Source organism: Artemia sp. Qi Xiang Cuo, chromosome 21 (genome assembly GCF_049724085.1).
Source record: "Artemia sp. Qi Xiang Cuo chromosome 21, ASM4972408v1, whole genome shotgun sequence".
Taxonomy (NCBI): domain Eukaryota; kingdom Metazoa; phylum Arthropoda; class Branchiopoda; order Anostraca; family Artemiidae; genus Artemia; species Artemia sp. Qi Xiang Cuo.
This window is the reverse complement of record NC_142814.1, coordinates 37,883,680-37,910,804: the sequence shown is the minus strand read 5'-3', so window position 1 is coordinate 37,910,804 and position 27,125 is coordinate 37,883,680. Positions and strand designations below refer to the sequence as shown.

General features: G+C 36.0%; 1 protein-coding gene across 3 annotated transcripts in view; it reads left to right on the top strand.

The window, feature by feature from the left end:
• The first annotated feature begins 1,745 nt into the window (after positions 1-1,745).
• Positions 1,746-27,125, top strand: part of brp (ELKS/RAB6-interacting/CAST family member bruchpilot) — a 381,921-nt gene continuing 356,541 nt past the window's right edge. For all 3 annotated transcript variants that reach the window (XR_016143547.1, XM_089107019.1, XM_089107018.1), the window contains exon 1: positions 1,746-2,578. Coding sequence is in view for 2 of the 3 variants with exons in the window: in XM_089107019.1 (XP_088963145.1) it covers positions 1,781-2,578 (798 nt within the window). In the remaining variant the exon portion in view is untranslated. The remainder of the gene's footprint in view (positions 2,579-27,125) is intronic.

Sequence of the window (27,125 nt, the reverse complement as noted above, 5' to 3'; positions counted from 1 at the left end):
CAGCTACTTGATTATAACAAAGCATTTATCGCCTTTATTTAGCTTCATATTGAAAATACAACTTAAGTTTGTTTAATGTTTAAAAAAACACTCTTTAATTAAATTTGAAATAATTTTCATTCATTCTCTTAATTTCTATTAGTTGCTTCAGCTTTTCAAGTAAATTTGATTTCTCCCATATTTAAACGAAAAACATTGTTTCCGAAAATGCGGATAACGAAATTCTACGCTTTAGAAATGTCTTTAAGATTGCATATACCCTCTCGTGTTATACAATTAGTTTGAGAAGTAATACGAAGTGCCATTTTTTCAAATGAAAAAAAAAGAAAATTGAACTCACACCCTCTCATACATTCTTTTGAGAATTGTCTCCAAGGGAAGGGGGGGGGGGATAAAGGTTAAAAAAAATCATTTTCCCTGAAAAATATTTTATTTTTTAGAAATCAGCCCTCTTCTCATCTAAAGGGTGTTTCAGGGGGTAATTCTGACCCCCACTGAAAAGTTGGTACTCATGGTCAATAGTTCTATCTTTTGTAATTGCTTAGAAAACCTTCAAAAAAAGATCCCACTGGGAATTCTTTATTTAAAGAATTGTCTTCAAAGAAGGGGATGATAAAGGTTAAAAATTATTTTCCCTGCAAAATATTCCATTTTTTAGAAATATCACACCTCTTCCCATCTAAAAGGTGTTTCGGAGGGGGGGGTAATTCTGATCACAAAGCCACTGGGAAGTTGGTGCCCATGGTCAATAGTTCTGTCATTTGTAATTGCTTAGAAAACCTTCGAAAAAAGATCCTACTGGGAATTCTTTATTTAAAGAATTGTCTTCAAAGAAGGGGATGATAAAGGTTAAAAATTATTTTCCCTGCAAAATATTCCATTTTTTAGAAACATCACACCTCTTCCCATCTAAAAGGTGTTTCGGGGGGGGGGGGGTAATTCTGATCGCAAAGCCACTGGTAAGTTGGTGCCCATGGTCAATAGTTCTGTCATTTGTAATTTATTGAGATAGCAACTAAAAATAAATAAAGTGCAAATAAAAAAAAAAAAAAAAAGTGCAAACAAAGTGCAAAAAAATTTGCACTTTACTGAAAAAATACAAATGAATGTGCATTGTCAGCTTAATATACATATACTGATATTTAGTAATCAAAATGTTAATATTATTTGGTTTATTAAAGTTATAAAAGTAAAAACATTTATATTTTTTCAGTAAAGTGCAAATTTTGTTCTGACCTTGGGAAGGCATAAGGGTTTTACGCCCAACTTATGTAAATTTCTGCTCGTTCTAGGTTTGATTTTGTTATTTATTTTGATTTCTTTTCCTTTTGGCTTTCATTTATTTATAGATGCTGATTTGTGCTAGTTTCACGCTTGGTAGATTATTTGATTTTATTTTTGCTCATTTTTGGTTTAATGAAGTTTTTTACTTTTCTTTGAAAAACTTATTTTGTGGAAAAAGTTTTTTAAATTAATCTTCTAAATAAGATCTCGTTATTACCACTGTCTTCGTAAAATAAAATGAATCTGTTCCAATCGGGCTATTGAAAGTTTCAATTCATATGCTCTTTAATGGCACGAGTTCCGTCTCAGGCCTCTTCGAAAGTCTCTTAAAAATGCCAAGCTCTTAACATTGATCCAAAACTGCGCAGACGTTCAATATTCTCCCTCTCTGTATCTGTGTCTCTTTGAAAGACCTTATGATCTTCCAGATTAGTTGGAATATGTTCTTTGAGGGTTTAGAATTTACGTTTTATGAAATGTCAAAAAATGTGGTGTAATGTCAAGAGAAACTTATAGTGTTTCAAATAACGTGAAATCTCCGAGACCAACTCGGCGTGAATATAGAGAAGAGAAAGTTAGAGGTGATGTAAGGGGTAGTCCAAATTACGCTCGAGGACATACGAATTCACCACTTCGAAACGATATTGTTAATCACTACTTAGAAGCTGACAACGAGACATCGCCTATGGATTCAATGGAAAGACGTGGAACAAGTGGTGGACTTCCTCCTGCAGCCTCTCATCATAGATCTCGTTCTGTCACCAGGAGTGGTGGTGGAGGTGTTGGAAGGGCATATCACTCTCTTGACCGGGATAATCACGATAGAGATCGTGAATTTTTACCAATAAGGGATCGAGACCCTCGCGATATTAGAGAAAGGTCTATGGAGCGAAGTATGGATGGAATGGGTAGACGTGAAAGATCTATGGATCGAAATGCCATTCTTGATGACGAAATGATGTATCGAGATGGCCCCCCTAGTGGTAACTATAATATGTCTCGTTCGGCTCGTCAGTCCCCTGCCGTAGATCTGGGAATGAAAGGAGGTATGATGCCTTCGAGTAGAGATGGTTTTTTGATGGACTTACAAGCCCAAAATAACGAATTGTCAAGAGAACTGACGAATTTAAAAAAAGAGCTGGAATTAATCAATCAAAAGCTGAGCTCAAGTATGCATAGCATTAAAACGTTTTGGAGTCCTGAGCTGAAAAAAGAAAGGGCCCTCAGGAAGGAAGAATCGGCGAAATACTCCCTACTAAGCGACCAATTGAAGCTTCTGAACTCCGAAAATCAGGTAAGGTAAAATTTCGTTTTTCGGTTACCAGGCAGTTTATCTCCTGTTCTGAACTAAACACTAAAGTAGCAAAATTATCGCTTTACTGTATTCAGAAGAAGTCCCTTTTAATTTAACTGCATCCTAGTTCCCCCTGATGCCTGTAGCCCCAGACTACATACAACAATTTACTCATTTTGTAGTTTTTTTTTTCGTCATTAGGCATATTGAACCAACTGCTGATGAAAAATAAATACAACAAATAGAACAAACCAGCAAGATTAGCGAGTTTTCCATACAGCCTTCAGCCATATCCAGGCTTTGGGGGAGGGGGCTGAACTGCAATTGTAATGATAGGATATATTTTATTTGGAAACGAGCATGGGCGCCCATAAGCTGAACTTTAGGGAGGCTTACCTGGTCTAATCGGCACTTCCAATGCTGTACAATAGAAATCTCAAAACAAAAATAAAAAAAAGATAAGGCAACATCATTCAGCCAGGAGGGCTGGAGCCCCCCCCCCCCCTTCCCCATATAGGCAGTCATGAAAACGAGTTGAAAGGAGAATCAAATAGTTCGAACACGGGTTGTTCTCGTCTAGTTTCAAGTTTCTAGTTTTTCGTCTAGTTTCAGCGGGTTCGAAGCTTCAACCCCGTGTTTGATGCACTGCTGCACAACGCTTGATGCACTAGACACGAACAACCCGTGTTTAAAGAAGGGTTATTCACGGATCAGCAGGTTCGAACACGGGTTGTTCTCGTCTAGTGCATGAAGCGTTGTGCAGCAGTGCATCAAACACGGGGTTGAAGCTTCGAACCCGCTGAAACTAGACAAAACTAGACGAAAAACTAGAAACTTGAAACTAGATGAGAACAACCCGTGTTCGAACCCGCTGAGCCTGAAAACGCGGCTTAGGATGTTCATTTTTTTCTATCTGATTTCTGTCTTATACAGAAATACTCCCCGTTTTCATGGTGTTTTTCTAAAAATGAGAGGGAACCTTAGCTAAACTTCGAGGAGATATTGAATTGCACTAGAAGTATCTTTAAGAGCATCTTTTCCTAGAATATAGGAGACTACAAAAAACTGAAATAATATCAGATATTTGACAGGAGAATTTCAACATTTATTTAATCGTATTATAGTTGTGATTAGAAGAAAAGTCTTAAACGTCTTCACATTTTCAACATGAAAAAGGGTCGTTCACCTACTCATGAAAAGGGTCGTTCAGTTTTTTTTTGTAGTCTCCTATATTCTAGAAAAGATGCTCTTAAAGATACTTCTAGTGCAATTCAAGATGACTCTCCTCCCCAGAAACCAGACACGGCCAACACGGCCAAGGTCTTGGCCGTGTCTGGCAGTATTTTATCATTTGAATATAGGAGAAGTAAGTGTTGAGCCCCCCTAGCTCAAAATAATTTCAAACGACCGGAATCAGTTTTTTGAGGGGAGGGGTGGGGACCAAGGTAGTTCCACTTCTATAGTTTATGCTTTCAATTCGCAGTTTTTAGTTCCTGACTGGTAGTGAAAAATTCCTTCTCAAGTTTTAAATGTTTGGCTTTCGTTGTTCAGTAGTTCTGACATAATTTCAAGTCCCTGAGAAGATCCCTGATAGATCCCTGAAGAACACTTCAGGGATATTTGTTACGTCTGAGAATCTGGATTTGTAGTTTCTTACTGTTATTAGTTTAAAAAATATGTTTCCAAAAAAATAGTTTTTCGAGTTCCTGAGATATTGCAAAATACACTCTTTTGCCAACCTAGATGTATTCAAAATTTCTCTCAAAATTCCCTGAAAATCTTCTCGTAGCACCCTCAGCCTTTTTGGAAACCCAGTATCGAAGATGCCCCCCTTCTTATTTATAAAACAGTGGTGACAGTGGCAATTTGCACAATTTATATAGCTTGCTCCAGGGGGTGTGGGTGCCAATTGTACCTTTCGACTATTGTGAACAAATTGGCAACTTCTAAATTTTGATGTGAAGTCTTTGGAGGGCTGGGGGTGAGGATAGGTAGCTAAAAGGGTGTACGAGGGAGATAGCTGCCGTCCAATTACTTTTCACTCTTAAAAAAAACACTAGAACTTTCTAAATCCAATCTAATGAGCCCCTTCCAGGGTTTTTACGACAATTTCTTTTTTGAAAGATGTGATCTGGGCTAAAGAAATAATATATTTAAGCCATATTGCTCTTTACTTAAGCATCGCTCTTTCTATTATTAATTTAATAAGGATAATAACAAAAAGCCAATAAAAAAAGAAGCTTTTCAGAGGAAAGGAAATGGCATGCTGAAACCAAAAACGAGAAAAATTAGTCATTTAGTAGTTAAGTTAAAACAAGTTGAAACTAAAGTGAATGACTTAACCAAACCCCAAAACGAACAGAAATTAAATGAATAATTACACCAGATACTGCTACGGAGGAATAGAGGAATTGATGAAATTGGGGAATTGATGAATTAATGAAATTGATGAAAAGATGATGAATTAATGAAATTGAGGATTTGATAAAATTGATGAATCGATGAATATATGAAATTGATGAATAGATGAAATTGATGAATAGATGAAACGAAGAGAAATCAAAATTAATAATTAATTCAAGCTGAAAACGGACAAAAATTGCCACAAATAAGAGTAGGGCTTATGCCCTCCTAAACCTTTTTAGGGCCAGGACGTTATTTGCTCTTTACTGAAATTGTCTTGTATTTTGAGAAAATTTTCGTTTTAGTTATCTTAATATTATCAATAGGAAAATGAAATCAATAGGCTAATTAAGGTTTAAAAATAAGAGCCACAGCAAATAATAGAGTGGGACGAATCAATAACAGTGTGTTTAGTCTGACAAATCAATAAACGATTATACAGTTAATTTTCCTAACACGCTAGTTTGTTAAAAGGAAGAAAGTAAAAATTTCTACATATCAGACTACTGAATTTAGACTGACTGTTTAAAATATAATAATATTTATTTCTGGAATTCTTAGCAATTTCTGATTTTCGATATTAGAATGATAAAAAGGGAAACTTCATAATATATTTTGTTCTCATTAAAGTGCAAATGGCACCTTTGTCTAAATATGGCAAAGTGCAAAGGTGCCAAAGGTGGCTTAAGGGGGCAATTTTCCCTAGATGGTTTTCCTGGTCTTATTTTTGATAATTATGCTCGTTTTTAATTTTAGTTGATTTTACATTTTAATCTACGTTTGCTTTGGGTTTCATTTATTCACTCACAGTAATTTCTAGTTGCTTGACCTAAATTGTTCTTTCTAAGAGGGTTTCCTTGGCCCCCGACCTTACGGGTGTAACTTTCAAGCTGTTCGGAGAAAAATAGTTTCGCCTTGTTTGGGACAGAGTTAATATTTGTTTTGTTGTTCATTTGTGATCTTCTGAAACTGAAAACTTAAGGATATAAGTTTTGAGCTGATATATAAAAAAAAATTAACCCTGTTTCTGGGGGACCGTTCGCCCAAATTATTTTTTTGCTTTAGGCTCTGCTTTGTCTAGAAACTTAACCCTATGGGTTTCAAATTGACTGGGGACAATACGTTTTATCTCATTTCTGAGCCCCCTAAGACCTCCCTTCCTCCAAATAAAATGTTTGGTCCCTTTAGCTCAAGCAGCGGTTCATGGATGTTCCGAGCCAATCGAAAAAAAGTTTTTCGTCAAAATGGCGCGTGTGAAACATCTCCAAACGACTATGGGGATCGGAGAGGGAATTGGGGAGAGAGGTGAAGAGGCAGAGGCTATTGGGGGGAAAGAGGCAAGGGAACTTGATAAAGAACGAAAAAATAATATTCCTCGATTATGTACAAATAGGTTCAAGTCTACTCTTTGGACAAAATGTCTTAAAATTTCAAGTTTGTTTTAATTTTTTTGGGTTTTCTTTAATTTTCCTTGGGATTTTCCTTGCGTGAGTTTTGTTTTGCAAGATTCTGGAACGCTTGCTACAGCTCCAGGAAGAGGAAGTAGACTTAGTGAAATAGATCTGGAAAATGAATCTGATTACCCATCGGATTGTCGTCATTGTTTGACAATCTTATGAATCAATCTTTTCGACTTTTTACTTGGAAGAATAAATGATACTGTTCTATTAGCTGGAAGACACCCGACATTTCATATAGCGAAGATGGAAAGAGAAACTAGTCAAACAGGTTCTTTCAACGGAAAATTCATGCCGAGCATTGCAAACAGTAGTTTATCTCTCCGTTTACAATATTTAAACTTTACTTTTTTGGGGTTTAGGGGGAAATAAGGTACCTAGGTTAGGTTAGGTTACGTGTTTAATATATGCTATGCTTTACCCCAACCCCCTAATATGTAAATATATAGCCTAAATTTGTTTCTAAACTATTATATTTTCATCTTATTTTGTTTTACTCATTAGCATTAACCAAACTTCACTTCTCGCGTGGCTTCCAGCTAATAGAACAGTACCAAATAAATTGGTGGTTTTGATGGAAAAGCCCGTCAGGGAGACTTTAGATGGCTATAAAATGTCGAATAAAGATGTTCTACTATATATCGTTTTTAAACAATTGTGGAACCAAAATATGATGTTTCTGACGTGCCGTTCGTTTCTTATGCACATATTTTGTGTAAAGGTGATGTTGCTAAGTTTTCCATTGTACCATATACAATTCTTTGGTCCATTGGCTCTTCCAGGGAATGGACAGGGGGAGACAATGCCCCTCTCTCAGAAACAGGAAGAGATTTTAAAAATGTATAAGAGATAATATATGTAAGATGAAATATAAGAGGATATGTAAGAGGAAATATTGGCCTATAATTGGCCTAGAGACTCACGCTTTTAAGTTTCAAGCCAATCAAAAAAAGTCCATTTTTTGGCCCTGTGTAAGGCTCCATTTTCGGGGAAACCAACATTGTATTTCTATTTATATTCTGCCTTGCCTTTGGATCTCTTTAATCAAAGACTTTAAGGATATAAGATTTAATTCAATCTAAAAAGTTTTGACCCTTTTTTGACCTTATTTTGGGCGCCCCTCCTCCCCAAAAACTTTTTAAGTTTTAAATTTCCTCTTGCCCAAGGACCATGGCTGTAAGTTTCAAAATTGTTAGAAATAAACCTCCTAACACCCTCATCCTTCGCAACAAAATGTGTGATTCTTTTGGCCTAGAGAATGATAGCTAGAATTTTCGAGGCAATAGGCCACCCAAGATCAAATGGACCACCTTCTTTCATTTTAAAACGTATTTTTTAACAGTCGCCAATTATTTGTTATTAAGGCCCCTGCCCCAGACACTATGGGGATCATAGACAAGTTTATTGAACTTGCCGAGTATTTTTTTTTTTAAAGTGGCTATCCTAGAATTTTTATTCGATGTCTGGGGGGGGGGGTTAAGAGGGGCTAGGACCAAGCAACAAGGCACGGGAAAGGGGCTGGTTACCCTTCAGTCACCTTCAGTTCTTAAAAAGAGCACTAAAATGTTCAATTTCCAGGTGGTCGACGACAAAAAGAAATAAATATTTCATGATATTTCATGCTTCATACTATCTTTCATATTATTCAAGTGATTTTCAAGCATAAAGGCTTTGCCGAAAATCATTTATAATAAAAGGTAAAATTTATTTTAAGCACTGTTTTCGGATATAGTCTCCATTCCACATAGCCTCTTACTTTATCCATTATCGGAAAGTGGGGGAGGCAAAGATATATGTATCTTCAATATTCACAATTCAAATTATATATGCAGAAAACGGAATGTTTTTTCTGGACATAAGGTGTAAAAAAAGAGTGATTTAAGCCTTGGCCACGACAAGGGAAATTATTTGTACTAATTCCCCCTCCCATTACCCTTAAGTGAAATTGAAAGTGTCTGTTTTACTAATTATAACTAAGCTATTTTGGGAATATCCTTTTTAATATCCCTTTCCTGGCATCCGTCTGCTATCTGCTATTATACTACGCTCACTATCATTACATATTTTCGCTGAATTAGCAATTTTTTTTCTTTGGATCATTTGGGCTCGGAACCAAATTGGCTCTTGTCCACTGGAAGTGCCCAATGAATTGAAATTCTTATCTGCAACATATCTTGGAGATCATAAGGAACATTATTGCTCAAAAGAACTCTTTTACGAAAAGAGTAAGATGCATTCTGTTAGATTTTTATTTCGCACAGACTTTGATTATATTATCTTAATGGCGTAACATTCACAAAATATGAAAAAAATTACAAAAAATATAAGAGAAATCGTATTATATCATAATAATAAAATCGTATGCGTATAATAAGTAATCGTATCGTATTCATAGAAATGAATACGATAGTAGGCCTACTATTTATACATGCAAGAAGACACTATATTCATTTTATACCAGCTTAGCCCCCAACCCCTCCAAAGAGAAAAACTTTTTTTTCTTTTTACTCATCTATACTAGCTAAAAAACAATCCTTATTTAATATATTTCCCCAAGTTCTCATTTTTGTTACCGTCCTCTCTACGATACGGGCACTTATTTATAAACTATTAATATTTTATGCATTAATAACTTTAAATCGTTAATGACTTAATAACTTACACATGTATATGATTTGCTAAGGAGTTAAACAACAATTATTCTCTTCTCAGCCAAATTATGGAGACGTACGAAGAAAATGTAAAATTTAGAATTCGGATGGTATTGGTAAAACCTCTCACTCACGGGCACCCGCAGATATTCTTCCAGGAAATGATGATCTGCAAAACTGTTTGTAGTGATGCTGGTAAAGGCCGCCAAATTGTTTTAAAGCTCCAAAATCCACTAAGCCTAGTGTGATTTATCTGACGAACCGTTTGGGATAGTGATCACAATGACACTTAGGAATAACTTTTTTGATTTGAGGTGCTTTTATTTTTGGGTTTATGGCGATTTATATTCACTAACTGTAACTTTGTATGTCCACGGATCTCTCTTTCCTGGACAGGGGCGTAATTTTTTTTATGGGGCAGTGGCGACTGCCCCTCCCAGTACTCATTTTACCCCCCAGACCCCAGTTTGCCCCCTCCCCCAGCTGAAATTTAGCTTCTTCAAAAATCTTGTCAAAACTAAGATAAGCCTGCATAATTCAACCTGCAGAAATGGGTCAGTTTTCTTTGGTATATCTTTACCTTTTTGTTACTATAGGGCTCATTTTTCAGTTTTCACTGTCATTTCTTCTTGATTTTGGAAAATTGGCTCTAGATATGCCCCCCTCCCCAGAATTTTGAGAAAATTACGCCGTTGTTCATGAGTGATTGTGTTTGGTGTGCTGTTTGTCCTAGGTATTTGCTTGGGGGGGGGCAAGGCCAAGACCTCATTTAAGTTGGGTGTGCGGTTTGTCCTAGGTATTTGGTTGGGGGTGGGGCAAGGTCAAGACCTTTTTTAAGTATTTATCTGTTTAAATTCCAAAAAGTAGAATAGTTTTTTTTTAATTACTGAATTGGTTTACTGCCTTTAACAAACTGTATGGAATAACATCCTTTCCATAAGAAGACATCTGAGCAGATAGAAGGGTTAAGTTCATATTAGTGATCAATTTAGTTAATTTGATTAATTAATTACCATCAGAAGCAACTCTATAGCGTTGTCAGAGGCAACGCTATAGCGTTGCCTATAGTAAAGGCCATACGGCTTCAATGTTTTATTATTATTTATTATTATTTATCTATTATTATTTTTTCTCCCAGAGCCACTGCATATGGAAGAGACTATCATGAAACTTTAAAGGGGGCTCATTGAATTGAAAATCGAGAGCTGTAGTGCCCTTTTTCAGGGTCAAAAGGGATTAGAAGGCAACAGATACCCCTTCCATGCTCGCCGTTTCCTCAAGCACATCAAATCAAAATTTTGAGATAGCCATTTTGTTCTATGTAGTTGATTTCCAGGTAGAAATTATGTTTTTGAGGAGGACACTCCTCCCACAGCCCTTGGAGCACGGGTTGTAATTTATGCCCTGGGGGCATATAAGGTTTTTATAGAAAGCTTTGTCGTAGAAACTTCAGAAAGGACTTATTCGATTGGAAACTCAAAGGGCAAGTGCCCTTTTTAATAGTCGAAATTGATTGGAGGGCAACTAACTCCCCTCTCACGCCCATATCCAATCAAAATTTTTAGATAGCCATTTTGTTCAACGTAGTTGAAAGTTCTGGAACTTTGGTCTTTGAGGATGAAAACCCACTACAACCGTCAGGGCAAAGGTTGTAAATTATGCCCCGGGGGTATATAAGGTGTTTTTAGAAAGCGTTGTCGTAGAGACTTCAAAAAGGGCTCATTAGATTGGAAATTTAAATGACTAGTGCCCTTTTTAATAGCCGAAAGTGATTGGAAGGCAACTAACACCCATTCTACACCCACCATTTCCCCAAGAACATCCAATCAAAATTTTGAGATAGCCATTTTGTTCAAAGTAGTTGAAAGTTCTGGAAATTATATCTTTGAGCATGACACTCCCCCAAGGTTTTCGGGGCAAGGGTTATAAGTTATGCCCTGGGGGAAATGATTCTTATGGAAGGAATGCTTGTATAAACTTCAGAGAGGGTCCATTTAATTGGAAATGGAAAATTCTTGTTCACTTTTTAAGCGTCAAAAGATATCGGAGGGTAACCAGTCCCTCCACGCCCTTTTTCCCAAATGCATTCGATAAAAGTTTTAAGATAGCTATTTTGTTAAAAATAGTTCGAAGATCATACAACAAAAACTCCGGTAACGACACAACCCCCTAGGGCCCGGAGGAATGCGTTGTAAGTTATGCCCTGGGGGCATATATGGTTCTTACGGAAGGGATGGTCGTACCTAGCCCCCCTCCACACCCTTAACAACTTTGATAATAACTGTGAGATACCCTGGGAGAATATATAGTTCTTATGAAAGGGATGCTCGTAAAAACTTCAGAGAGGGATCATTTGATTGGAAATTGAAAGTTCTAGTTCAGTTTTTTTTTTTAGAGTCAAAACAGATTAGAGGGCAACTAGCCCCCAACGCCCCAATTTCTCCAAATGCGTCCGATAAAATTTTGAGATAGCCATTAAGTTAAAAATTGTTCAAAAGTCAGATAACAAAAACTCAGGCGTCAACACAAGCACCCAGGGCCCGGGGGCAGGCGTTGTAAGTTATTCCCTGTGGCGTATATGGTTCTTATGAAAGGGATGCTCGGATAAACTTCAGAGAGGTCTCATTTGAAAATTGAAAATTTAAACTCACTTTTTAATAGTCAAAAGAGATCCGAGGGCAGCTAGCTCCTCCCCCCCACGCCATCTTTTTCCAAGCCCATCTTATGAAAATTTTGAGATAGACATTTGTTAAAAATAGTTCAAAGGTCGAATAAGAAAGATTCTGATGTACAGCCCCCCAGGGCCCGGGGGAAGGCGTGCTAAGTTATGCCCTAAAGGCATGTATAGTTCTTATGAAAGGGATGCTCGTATAAACTTCCTAGAGGGCTCATTTGATTGGAAATTGAAAGCATCTAGCTCACTTTTTAAGAGTCAAGAGATTTAAGGGGACCTAGCCCCCCTTCCCACGCCCTTTTTCCCCAAACCCATCCCCTACAAATTCTGAGATAGCAGTTTTTTGAAAATTGTTCAAAAATTAGATAACAAAAACTCCCGTGTCAACAAACTCTCCCAAGGCCCGGGGGTAGGCGTTGTAAGTGTTGTCGTGGGGGCGTATATGGTTCTTATCAAAGGAATGCTCGTATAAACTTCAGAGAGGGCTCATTTGATTGGAAATTGAAAGTTCTAGTTTAGTTTTTCAGAGTCAAAAGATATCCGAGGGGAAATAGCCCCCCTCCTCCCACGCACCCTTTTTCCCTAAGCGCATCCGATAAAATTTTTAAAATAGCCATTTCATTAAAAATAGTTCAAAGGTCAGATAAGAAAAACTCCTGTGTCGACACGACCCCCCAGGCCCCGAGGCAGGCGTTGTAAGTAATGCTATGGGGGCATATATAGTTCTTATGGAAGGGAAGCTCGTATAAACTTTGAAGAGGGGTCATTTGATTGGAAATTGAAAGTTCTTGTTCACTTTTTAAGAGTCTAAAGAGATCGGAGGGCAACTAGATTCCCCCTCCTCAACGCCCTAAATGCGTCAAATAAAAATTTTGAGATAGACATTTTGTTAAAAATAGTTCAAAGTTTATATAACAGAACATTCCGGTGTCCACACAGCCCCCCAGGGCCTGGGGGGTGTTGTAAGTTTTGCCCTGGGGGCATATATGGTTGTTATGGAAGGGATGCTCGTATACACTTCGTATAGGGCTCATTTGATTGGAATTCGAAAGTTGTAATTCACTTTTTAAGAGTCAAAAGTGATCGGAGGGCAGCTAGCCTCCCCCCACACTCCATTTATTTTTTTTCCCAGAGGCACTTCATATAGAAGGGGTTGTCGTATAAACTTCAAAGGGGGCTCACTCGATTGGAAATCGAGAGTTCTAGCGCCATTTGTAAGAGTCAAAAGTGATCGGAGGGCAACTAGCCCTTCCCCAAGCCCCCTTTCCCCAAATACATTTGATACAAATTTGAGGTAGTCATTTTGTTAAAAATAGTTCAAACATCATATAACAATAACTCCTTAACGTATGGCCATTTCGTCAAAAATAGTTCAAAGGTCAGATAAGAAAATCTCCTGTGTCGACGCAGCTCCCCAGGGCCCGGAGGCAGGCGTTGTAAGTATTGCTCTGGGGACAGATATTGTTTTATGGAAGGTATGCTCGTATAAACTTCGGAGAGGGCTCATTTGCTTGAAAATTGAAAGTTCTATTTCACTTTTAAAGAGTCAAAAGATATCGGAGGGCAAATAGCCCCCTTCCCACCTCCATGACCTTTTTTCCTCAAACCCATCCGATAAGAACTTTGAGATAGCCATTTCTGAAAAAATTGTTAAAATATAACATACTTAACACTCAGGTGTCGTCACAACCCCCAAGGGCCCGGAGGCAGGCGTTGTAAGAAATGCTCTGGGGGCATATATAGTTCTTATGGAAAGGATGCTCGTATAAACTTCGGAGAGGGCTTATATGATTGGAGATTGAAAGTCCTCGTTCACTTTTTAAGAGTCAAAAGAGATCAGAGGGCAACTAGCCCTTCCCTCCGCGCCCTATTTTCCTCAAACCCATCCAATTTGTACTTTGAGAGAGCCATTTTTTTCAAAGTGGTTCAAATATCTTATAACGAAAACTCCGGGGTTGACAAAATCTTTCAGGGCCCGGGGTAGGCGTTGTAAGTTGTGCCTGGGGGCATATACAGTAGGTTTTAGACTTTTAAAGTGAGAGAAGGAGGCGATACCCAAACTCTTATTTGCAGTGATTTTTGTTCGTTTCAAGCTCGATTTGCATATTCAATTTAAGTTTCACTCGTTTTAAGATTTATTTATTCATTTACATTAATATCTATTGTATGTTTGTTTGCATTGATCGTTTATTTAATTTCTGTTCGCTTTAAGTTTCATTTATGCTTCAATAGTAATTTTTTTTTCGTTTTGAGCTTGAAATTCATATTCAATCTAAGCACTACTCACTTTAAGATCTATTTATTAATTTATATTATTACTTGTTGTATGTTTTTTGCTATGATTGTTTATTTGATTTCTGTTCGTTTTGGGTTTTATTTATTCTTCAATAGTAATTTCTGGTCGTTTTGAGTTTGAATTTTAGCATGTATTTGTATCTGCTGAGCTTAAGTTTAAAATGGCCTTTACTTTTGTTTGAAAAACTTATTTTAGGAAAGTTTTTTAAAATTAATATTAATCAATGGCCACACTCAAAGTCAAAGGAAGAATGGTACGCCATTGCTTTTTGGACAATGATGGCTAAGATTTTCAAAGAAAGTCGTTGAACTTGAGTTTTATCACCTTTTCAGAACTAAAAACTATAATAGTAAAATCTTGCTTTATTAAGACCCAAAGACAAGAGACAGTCAGAAAAAATTCAAAAGAAAAGAAAAGACAAGAAAAATTAGGAAAAATTCAGGAAAAATTAGCTTACTCGATTTTCGAAGTTGTTTCCAGTTAAGCTCTGTCCCAACTGAATGCCTGGAAATAACCCTAGGCTATATCCAAAATTTGCTGGTTTTGTTGGTTCGTCATGTTTTCTACTTATTTCTCATCTCATGGGTATCCAAAATAAACCCTGAAAGCAAAATCTAACCCTCTCTCTAAGACATCCAATAGAGAAAATAAAAATATTTTATAGCAATTGCGATCGCAGTGTTCCAGGCGACAATCCAACAGTTCTTGATAACGAACTGTAAGTAAGGCTCAAAAGTAACCGAAACTCTTAAAAACGAAATTTTGATACTAATACATCAATCAAAAGAATCGGATTTTAATACTGATTTCAAATACCCATCAAATTTTTACACATCACTTTTTATGCTGAGTTTAATCTTACCCATCAAAAGTTACGAGCCTGAGAATATTTGCCTTATTTTCGAAAAAAGGGGGAACGGCCCTAAAAGTCATAGAATCTTATTGAAAACCACACTATCAGTTACAGCGTATCAGAGAGCCCTACTATAGCGGTTTCAAGCTACTACCTGCAAAAATGTGGAATTTTGTATTTTTTGCCAAAAGAAAGATGACGGCTGATTGCTTATTATTTTGTTTTCTTTATTTAATCTATATTAAGGCGTTAAGGGGGGCTAGAGGAAGGGGTTGGGACGAAGTTAAACCAGAAGTAACTTTCTAAACAGCTTCTGTTTATTGAAAACAAATGAAATGTTTTATGAAAAAATGACTGGCCTGAAACAAACGAGTTTCTTGCTGCTTTGAGGATTTGACCCAATCTTCACTCTAGGCCAACAAAAATGTTCCAAGAGCAATAATCGTTTGCCGAGCCAGTTTAGTTGCTAAATTAAGCAACTTTAATTGCCCTGTCAAGCAGTTGATTTTACACAACCATATATGTCTTGAAAAAATAGGAATAATTAGGAGTTCAATTTTTAGTGAGAAATGATTCAATGGACAGTTTTTGGTAATTACAGGTGCCAAATTAAAAAACATTAGGGTGAAAAATTGGCCAAAAAAAGCCAAAACAAACAACACCGACCAGCTTCAGCTTTCCTTCGAAGGTGTAGTTATCTTTGGGAATTCGCAGATTTTTAATTTTATAATTTTTTACGGATGACAAGTGCTGTAAAATTTAAGTAATCAGTTTTGCTTATTTATTTTTGTGGTGAAATATGGCAACACTGACAAAAATACGGCACTACTCTAAAATCTTCTTAATCTTCAAACAAACAAACGTAAATCGTAGAAAAATGAGGTTTTTAGGTATGAATAGCGCTAAGATTAGCCCAGGGGAGAGGGGGCAAAAATGTTTATATTTTGATGTCTATTACTTTCCTTGCGTCAAGTCCGAGGAGAAAATACGTTAGACATTTTAATTTTTAGAGAAAGTTAAACCTATTGACTGGGAGCGTTCCCATTTGGGGAAATTTTTTCTAAGATCTCTGTTTCAAAGATCAATATTTTATCCTTGAATGGCTACATAAATAATATATAGGCCTACAGTTGACAGTGATGAATTTACTTGGGTTTTGATAGCCTAAGGCTTGAAAAAAAGAAATAAAAAGCTTTCTCAAATGAAAATAAAGAGCAACACTAAAACTTAAAAAGAACATAACATTATTCCCTATATGAGGAGGGTTACACCTCCTCGACCACCTGCTATTTACGTTCCCAGAACATACATATGAGGAGGGATACACCTCCTCAATCACCTCTTATTTACGCTAAAGTGTTTTAATATACTTTAAGATTACTGCTTATTCCAGTTCAAGGCGCTTGGGTCTAGAAGTCGTTCTTAAAGAGTTGAGCCGAAAATCTTTATCTTAGCGTGAAGGATGGGGGGTGGGGGGGTTGAAAACGGGCAGCCTCTATACATGGAATAATTTCTGTTCTAAGGAGACTAAGACAATTAGGGAATTAAAATGCACTTTTTCAGATATCTGGCATCCCCTTCCCCGGTCACACAATGACCTTTTCATACCTCCTGCATAATAGCTAAAGCGCAGTTATACATCACTCTAAAACATTGTGTAAGACCACAAGTGAATGAATTTAGTTAAATGAAGCTTCAAATTTAGTGTCTATATTAACCATTTATCTTGCTCGATGAAAAAAACTACTAATTTTGATAATTATTTATGTTGAGAATACATAGTTAATAGGTACTTTAACTACTCGTATTATAAAAGGGTTCGGAAACTTTACAGCTGTTTCGTTTCTGCCACATTTCTTCTTTTATTAACGAATAACGAAGACCAGTTTCCAGCCAGCGATTTTTGAATTTTTGACCCTATGAACAGGCTCAAATCTTTTGACAATCTAAGCTATGATTTGAGAAAGACTGATGAAAACATTAATGTTTGCGGACAACTTTGAGCGCGCCGGCGGCGCCCCGCCGGGGTCGTGCCGGTGGCACGGCGCGGCGGGCGGGTTTTTGCCCCGCCGACGCCGGTCTTCCCTCATCGGCGTGGTGCCGGGGTCTAGACACAACCCTTCCAGAGCCTGGGTGCACGTGTAAAAGTTGTACCCCTGGACATATAAAGTTGTTTTTTTTTACAAAGGGAGGTCGTATAAACTTTGGAGGGGGCTTGTTTGATTGGAAATTGAAAGTTTTAGTACCCGTATCCTAAGTGAGAAGCGATCGGAGGGCAAATAGCCTCTCCCAATGCCCTCTTTTCCCCGAATGTATCCCATAAAAAATTAGAGATGCCCATTTTCTTAAAGATAGTTCAAAGATCAGATAATCTTTCACGGGGGAATACAAGTTTTTTATGCAAGGGGTGGTCGTAACTTCGGAGGGGGCTCATTCGATCGTAAATTGAAAGTTCTAGTTTCCTCTTTAAGAGCGAAGCGATTTGAGGGCAACTAGTACCCCCCCCCCTCCCACGTTCTCTTTTCTCCAAACGCATCAGACCAAAATTTTTAGATAGCCATTTTGCTCGAAATAGTCCAAATATCAGATAAAAAATTTTTGGGGTAGACACAACCCTCTGGAGCCCGGGGCAAGTGTTGTAAGCTATTCTCTGGGGGCATGTAAGGTTTGTATGGGAGGGGTGGTCGTATAATCATTGGAAGGGGCTCGTTTGATTAAAAATTGAAAGTTTTAGTCCCCTTTTAAGTGTCAAAATTGGTCGGAGAGCAACTAACCCTCCCAAGCCCTATTTTCCGAGTAAATTTTATCAAAATTTTGAGATTGTCATTTTGTTCAAAATAATTCTTGGATGATATTGCAATGTCTCTTGTGTTGACACAGCCGTGCAAATCCTGGGATTAAGGGGTGTAAGTTATTCTACAGGGGCATATAAGGCTTGATGTAAGAAGATGGTTGTATAAACCTTGGAGGAAGATCGTTTGATCGGGAATTAAAAGTTCTAGTTCTCCATTTTATGATTAAAAAATTACTCTTAAGGCACCCCCCCCCCTCCATGGCTTATTTTCCACAAAGGTATCAGCGCGAACATTTGACCCAGCCATTGTGCTCAAAATAGCCCAAAGATTATGTCACAATGCCTTCGGGGTTGATAAAACCCCATAGCCCTGGGGCAAGGGGTTCAACTTAGGCCGGGGCATATAAGGTTTTATGGAAAATGCAGCCGTATAAATTTTGGAGGAAGCTTCTTTGATGGAATAATCAAATAATTTTTTAAAGAAGAAGGTGTTCTAAACGCATAACTTATTTTTTCGGAACTACATCTTTGTCTGAATTTACTTAATTTTCTTTTCGTAAAATGTATATACACTGTTGTTAAACTTCTTTTATATCTGTTTTAATTATGTTTTTAGAAGCTGAAGATGCTCTACCAAGTGATATTAAGAAGCAGGTTGACATTTCAGACCCTTTTTTGTTTCCTAAACCATAAGATGGTCTGACAAATACTTGTCTCTGCTTTTCGGTGTCACTTTAACTTGAACCTGAGACTCAGGAATTTGGTTCGACATCTATCTGTAATCAAGGTAAAAAATTCACTGAGTTTCAGGATCCATTTAATAAGATAACAATTACTAGAATTCGACTAAAAAAGTAGAATATTAGTAATATAGAATTAATAAAAAAGCAAATTAGAAAAAGAAAGAGTAAACTCTAACTTGAATGCTATTACTTACTACTGAATGGGTCCCCACCATCAGGGGACGACATAATAATTTTTCGGCCCGAAATGGACGGGTTGTTGCCCGAAATGGACGATCTTTCGCAATTTGTGATCTTTCACCCATAGAATGTGTCATAGCCATCTCAGTCTTTCACTTATTACAGCCCTAGTAATAGGTACAGAACTAAAGTTCTTGTAAAGCTTTCTGATTGAAATACGGTCAGTTAAACTTGGACCCAAAATAATATATATATCTCAACCAACACACCACCAACTTCTACTCTGTCGTTGGTACATCCCACATGTCAGAGCCATCTTTGACCTCTATCATCTATGTAGCTACTTTTAATTTAAGGTTTGTTTGAGGACGTGTGTTTAATATTTTCTTCCAAATTTTTAAATTTTCTTAAAAATACACTTTGCATTGCCTATTCATGTTTTACTTTGTCATTGCATCCACAACATTTACTAATAAAAAGATTACTTTAAATTAGTTTGACCACGTATAATACTATGTCTTCACGATCTCTAATCCTTTTATTTGAATTTGAATTCAAATTTCTGGTTATTTTATTAAGTACGTCACTTCTTTTAATTTTTCTATACTTTATTCAACGATTATTCCTTTGTCATTTCACTGTTTATATCCGTAGCATTGGGTTGTGGGTCACTAGAATTTTGAAATTTAAATTTTACGGAATTGCGTGAAAAACAGGAACACGGAGATAAAGAGGCTAATAATAGAAGTAATAGTGGAAAGAGCTCCCAACCACCTCAATAAAATTTCTATACGTACGGTAATCCTCCAACCAATAATGGAAAACGAAGATGGATATTAGTATATCTCCAATCGCGGAAAAAAAATGAATTAAACGGTAGACCAGAATAAGACTGGGTAGCAAAAATTCAATCTAACTTAAATCGTAAAGCAAAAAATGCGTTTGAAGAATCGCCGACTTGAGTCACATCAAAACTAGGGCTGGCCGATTTGAGTCACGTTTGGAACACATGCGTTAAGAATCTAGAATTGAAACAAAGACAAATTCAGATTCTTAGAAAGAGTTCCTCTACAGACTAAAGGACCTAGAATGGAAATGGTTAGATATTAGAAAATATACATCAGATGAAACGAGATTAAAATTGGGAGGCAGAAGTATGGGGTTGATACCATTACGCAGAAGAGAAAAATAGATTTTGATTAATTAGTATGACTAGAATTAGTACGATTTTAGCTTCCCAGAGTATTTTACTAGAAATAGTCCCAATAGAGGAAAACACATTGAACAATATCTTGGGTTGTAGCCGATTATAGCAAAAAACTTTATGCGTTTGCTGAATCTTACACAGGTCAGTGAAACTTAACCAGAAGGTTGGTTCAAATGGCTGTAGATTCTTGTCGCTGATCTAACTTACGTGCCGACTAGCGTCATCAATAGATAATAAGTCGACCGTATCAACACAACTACAGCAGTATGCTATAATGGAGATAAGTATTCATGCTGATTAGCCTGGTTTAGAATATAAATTTCAAAGGATTTTTTTACCATTCTTAGAAAAATAGTAATTTTTTTTTCCCATTATCTCCTCTTCGAAGCAGCGTATATTTGGTCCTGTCCGAGCAAGGTATTGGCGAAACTATTTTAGCTGCTAAAGCGACTTAAAAATTATGTGATGAATTTTAGAAGATCGTATAAGTATTTTATAGGAAGTTTTTTATTTTCAGGGGTTAAAGTTCCACAAAGAGGAAAGCCTTTTTTTCCAAAACTACGTAAATTAAATTTTAAAACTCATTTTTTAAATGAAAGTTATGAGCAACATTAAAACTTCAAATGAAAAAGAAATATTCCACATATAAGAGAGGTTACACATCCGTCTGCCTTTCAATTTTTAGACTAAAGTATTTTAATGCATTGCGAACGATTGCTATTCCAATTTAGCAGCCTTTTTTCTTTTCTTTTTTTGTCAAAATGAAGATCTTGGAGGCGTGCTTATTTTGCTCTCATGAGTTTATCGTATCGAAAAACGAATGATCCTAAATTATCCAAAGAGGAGTCACTGAAACGAAAATTAAAATTTCTAGTGCCCTTTTTAAGTAAAAAAATTCTGTTCAGCATAGTTTAAAAGTCCAAGCATTTTGGGATAACCTCAACGTCTACAGCCCATGGTAAAATGGCTTTTTCATGGGATTTATCATTTGTTTACTAATAGGATTTGCTTATAAAAGGTTTACAGATATTTCTTTGGGGGGGGGGATTTCTGATGGAATACATTTTCCACCAGAAGAATTTTCCATGAGAAGAAAAATTTCTAGGGGTGAAGTTTTCGGGCCAGTTTACCTTTATAACCGTGGAAATTATGACCCTAAAACTGATTTGATCTCCCCTTCTGCCTTCACATTCAATCGAGCTTTAAGTAAAACAGCTCGTACTAACAAGCCGTAAATAAAGAATAGTCAATGTCACTGATAAGTGAAAATCCAAAAGTTTTTATTGAAATATAGGCAACTAAAATTCACAATTAAATCTCGGATTATTTTTAATGAATTCAAGTAAGCTGTAATAAAAAGAGAAAACCTTGTAGCTTGGTCTACAAAAAAGATTCTCAAATCCCACATTTTGAGCTAATCTCCAAAGTAATTTTCTTGTTCTTCAGTGTGTCTAAGCCTTCCAAAAGGATTACATTTACACCAAAAAGAACAAAGATAATTCTTTGCCATTCACGACACATGGAGGATTGACAGTTTATAAGCACTTAGAAACAATCGAATTATTAGTCTAATAATCAGTCAGAAGACACTCATCCAAAGGCAAATGTAATCATAGTCAAATTGCAAAGGCAAATTTAAACATATTCGAAAGAGAACAATATAAAACTATTTTGTACGCTTCAAAATGCTCTCCTTAATTAAAATGCTACCATATTCCAGGATTGTGTTTTCAGTTGCATCGTCAGGTAAATCAATTCAGTGGGCTTAGCCAGAATAGAGAACACTCGTCTTCATTACCAGTATTCTTACTTGTGCAGTTGCAAATGTTCAATATTTAGATAAATGAAATCAAAGTATAGCCTAGAAACATACAACTGTTTAGGCCGAAATTTCTTCACAATTATTCAGACAACAAAAAGAGTAGATAAAAGTAGATAAAACCACAAGAACAAAAATAAAAAGCAAGGCTGAAAGGCTCAAAAACTATGCCTTCGATCGCACAACCCTCTGAAGCCCCTGCGGATGGGTCTTTAAATTGTAAAATTTGACATTGTTTATGTGCAAAATTTGTTATTTGGAAGTATACACGATTTCGGGGACAGATTTATACTTGGGATGGGTTTTTTGTAGATTTTGTTCCTGGAGAGAGAAATTTTCATGGGAAATTTTACACTAAGGGCATTTGACATTTGAAATTATTTTTATTTGTTATACTTTCTCTTTGTCAGGTTTGTTTTGCATATGGAGATGTTCCAGCGGAATCTTCAGCGTGATTTGATTTCTGTAAAAACTCTTGTGGAAGGGGGGATTTCTGAAGTGGCCGGAAAGATGATTAGAGCTTAAAGTCTGTTTTCAAATGAAAAAATGCTGAGAATAATTTAAGATATGATAAACGCTGGCCACCCTTTTAAAGTATCTGGTTCTCCCTGTTCCCTCTAAATGGCATCGAGAAATAGATCTACAAGCCGCACAAGTCCCAAGGAAATTGTATTAAGCCTCATTACTTGCCTAAAACCTGATTTGTAATGTTGTAAACAAGTTAAAAAACCAGTAAAGATTTAGTAGTTCATCTAAAAGACCTACGAATAATGTGAATTGTTTAGGTTTCTTCTGAATATAATAATTTTTTTTCTTGCATATTTAATTTAAGTCTTTTTATAACCCTAGAAAATAATAAATTCTATCTATAGTTTTTGGATATAAAAAAGGGCTAAAGCATTGGTTTCAAACTTACTAGTTCTATATAACGAAAAAAAAAAATAAAAAACAATTCTGCAATGTTTTTTAATTATCCTGTTCAGCCGGTTAAAACTGTCATTTCACCTCAATGTAAAAAAAAATTATCACAGTGTACATTCTTTTAAACTTTTTTATACAAGAAACCAATATAAATAAACCATAATGTTCAAGGGTCAAAAGATGCTTAAAATTGAAGTTGCAAGGAAAGGAGTTGACGTTCCAAGAACTGCTCCATATTTACAAAAAAAAAACTGCCCTAAATTAGAAAAAAAATCCAAATGTGGTTTAAAATCCTATTAAAATCATCTGAATTGTGTTGTCTAAACCAAGAATGAAATAAAAGCTGACTCACTACAAAATTAAGGAAAATATCAGTTTTTCAGCGATTAAGACAGGTAAAGACCAGTGTTTCAAGGTATTGGCAAAGCCTTAAAAATAGCCTTAAAGTCATAAATATCTTGTCAAGAGCTTGAAAACGCCTTCCTATAGTATAATGTAGTCTCTGAATTTTTTCCTGGAAGTTTCATTCTCCTAACTCAATAACTTTCTAAGATAAGAAGAAGCCCCTCTACTAGAATTTTGCTGTAGATTATCTCTTAAATACTCTTTCAAAATGTAATGATTGATGCCACACAGTTTTTCCAAGCCCCCTCCCAATGGGGTCAGATATAGCCCTTGGCTATAGGGTAAGACATCCCAGTACTTAAACAAAAAGTTTGATCATAATATATGTCCCCTACACATGAAAAATAGGATTATATTTCTGGACAAAAAAAATGACTATTTCCAATTTAAAAAATAGATATCAACATGTATTCGTTAAATTTCTGATAATTTCCTTTTATTCAAGTTAAGAAAGTGAAAACATCTAAATTGTATTTTCTGTGAAGCATATATTGTGTTTTGGTCTTGAGAAGGTATGGGGGTTTAAGAGTCAGGTGGGGTTTACATCTACAACCTCAGGTGGATCCTTACTACGAAAAATGCAACAGCAGTCATAGGGTATATTAAGTAGCTTGCGGAGAGCAAATGACGTAGAATGAATCACACCATCTCTCAATTCATGTACAACATTGTTAGATGAGTCAATAGTTATACCCGTCTCTTCTTAGCATTCTTATTTCCTTTCTTTTCGTTATTATTCTTTCCTTCATTATTTGCCTCCTTATTGTCTCTCCTTTCCTTGCAAGAAAACGGGAACAGATTATCCCTGTAAACGCGAAGCTCTTCAAATTTCAAATAAATGAGCTTGTTGTATTTGTTAGTAATATATGCCTTATTAACGATGATACTCCAAAATAAAAGATACTTATTACCGTTATCTGTCAATTAAGACAAGCCACAACGCTAGTTACGATGAGGTTGTAGCTCATAAAAAAGCTTTTATTTGCCTCTTTTACTAGCACTGAGCTACTTAAGCGTTAAATCGGGAATGGGCTGTCAATTGTATCTAATTGTATAATATTTTGTCGGACTTTTTAAGTGTCAAGTGTATTAAGTTAGGTGTATGCACTGTTAAGTGTAGGCTTATATACATTGTTAAGTGTATATAAGTATAATATAATTTCTTAAACTCTTTGTGAATGTAGAAGTGTTTTAACTGTTATATTTTTCTCCGGGTTGAATTTTAAATATTATTTTCTGTTATTTCTATTAAATGAAACAGTTTTTTAAATCATAAATTTTCATTCATCCAATGTTTCTCAATATAATACATTTACGTAATACTCTTAGCTGTAGTATTGACTTTTATTTTATTTTATCCCCTAATTTCAGAAGTAATGAATTCAACTATTTGTGGCATTGGTGGTGAAACTCCACCGAGTCTCTGGCATTGCAACTTCTGCGGAAAGACAGAGAATCATCTCTTATACTAGAACTTCATATAGACACTGGCTGTGAAAAGTTTTCACCAATAAAATGTGATATCTGTCCTGCTGTAGTTAGAGACTATAGAAGCTTTGTGGCTCATTTTATTGAGCAACAAATGGGAGAAACAAGAAGATGTCCAATTTGTTTGCAAGACAATATTCATAACATGAAAGAACATTTAATTTTACTGGGTCATTTTTCAGAAAACGAGTCTGAAATAGTATTACAGGGTGCTACCTCTCACGTTAATTCACAGAAATTGTACACAAGTGTCAATTTAAATTCGCTTGGGTTGAATTCTAGAGTAATGAATTCAACTATCTGCAGCATTAGTGGTGAAACTCCTATCCAGTGTGACATATGTAAGAAAACTTTTGCTTTTGCTTCAAATTTGACTACACATAAACGAGTGCATAAAGGTGAAAAACCTTTTCAGTGTGATATATGTAATAGAGTTTTTGCTCAGTCGGCAAATTTGACTAGACACAAACGATTGCATACAGGTGAAAAACCCTTCCCGTGTGATATATATAAGAAAACTTTTGCTAATTCGTCAAATTTGACTACACATAAATGACTGCATACAGGTGAAAAACCTTTTCAGTGTGATATTTGTCAGAAAGGCTTTGCTCAGTCAGGATATTTGATTAGTCATAAACGAGTTCATACAGGTGAAAAACCCTTCCAGTGTGATGTTTGTAAGAAAAGCTTTGTTCAATCAAGTGATTTGACTAGACATAAACGAGTACATACCGGTGAAAAACCCTTTCACTGTGATTTTTATAAGAAAATCTTTGTTCAATCAAGTGATTTGACTAAACATAAAAGAGTGCATACAGGTGAAAAACCCTTTCAGTTTGATGTTTGTAAGAAAAGCTTTGTTCAATCAAGTGATTTGACTAGACATAAACGAGTGTACCCAGGTGAAAAACCCTTTCAGTTTAAAATATGTAAGAAAATTTTTGCTGATTCGTCAAATTTGACTACACATAAACGAATGGATACAAATGAAAAACATTTTCTGTGTGATATTTGTAGGAGAAGCTTTGCTGAGTCTGGATGTTTGATCAGTCATAAACAAGTTCACACAAGTTAAAAATGCTTTTAGTGTAATATATAGGGGAAAAGTTTTTCTGAATAAGGTTCTTTGAATAAGCACACAAGAATTCTTAGAAGGAAAAAGTCTTCAAATATTATATATTACATATTAGTTTTTGTTAAAAACTTGACACTTTGTATTTGCATTTTTGGAGCGACCACCCTATGTTGTCTTACAATTTTCAGGATTCAGTTAAAACCTCCACGCAATTTATTTAGGGGGGGGGGCAAGCACTCAATTTATCAATTGTCACAAGTCAGCTCTATTGGGGCCTGGAATTTAGAAATAGATTTTTCTGTTGGTGAAGATGTTGTCTTAATTAGTCTTTTGAGTGATGAAACAGTTTGTGGTAACGAACTGTAAGTAAGGAGCGACCCGGCTCAATAATAACCAAAACTGTAAAAACCGGAATTTTTATATTAATAGATACATGTATAGAATCAGATTCTTATGCTGATTTCAAATATATAAATTGCATTAAGTTTAGTCTTACCCATCAAAAGTTACGCGCCTGAGAAAATTTGTATTGAATTCAAAAAAGGGGAAAACAACCCCTGAAAATCATAGAACTTTAATGAAAATTGTCCAATTAGATTCAGCGTGCCAGAGAACCCTACTATAGAAGTTTCAAACTCCTATCTGCAAAAATGTTGATTTTTGCCAGAAGGAAGATGAGGGATGTGTGTTTATTTATTATTTTTTTTTCCAGGGGTGATTGTATCGATCCAGTAGTCCTAGAATATCGTGAGAGGGCTCATCCGAACGAAAATTTAAAGTTCTAGTAACCTTTTTTAAGGGACGAATAATATTGGAGTGCAACTTGGCACTCTTCCACGTTAATTTTTTTCCAACGTCACCCAATCAAAATCTTGAGGTTGTCATTTTGTTCAACATGGTTGAAAACCTTATAAAAATATCTTTGAGGATGACTTAATCACCCATAGTTCCCGGGGGACGGGCTGCAAGTTTTGAACTTTGCCCATTGAATACACATAGCATTGGTTAATGAGAAGTATACAAACGTTTCAGAAGGGTTTTTTTTCTAGTGGTTGGGGGGTCAGAGAAGGGGGGTCTGGGGGGTGTATCTTTCCATGGAGGATGTTTCCGGGGGGGAAAGGACATTTCTATGAAAGGGGGTGCCGGATTTCCCAGGATTATTAAAAAAAAGACGATGAGAAATTAAATTTAAAAAAAAGTTTTTTCAGCTGAGAGTAAGAAGAAACATAAAAATTTAAAAGGAACAGAAATTATTACGTATATGAGGGGAAGTGCCTCCTAGTCAGTACCTCACCCTTTACACTAGAGTTTTTTTTAGTACTTTCAAAAGAGCTATCTATTCTAATTAACTGGCCTCTGTGATTCGAACTTTAGCGTAAAGAGTGAGGTATTGACTAGGGGGCGAACTCTGTAATATACGTAATAAAAACAGACAAATGTAGAAGCTATTTGCGCAATTTAATTCGTTAATTATGTCAGATTAAAATTTTGAGAAAGCCATTTAGCCAAAAAAAAAAGTAAAACTAATAAGCAAATTTCGTTTTAATTATTCGTGTACGGTGAGCCAAAATCAAAGCTGCA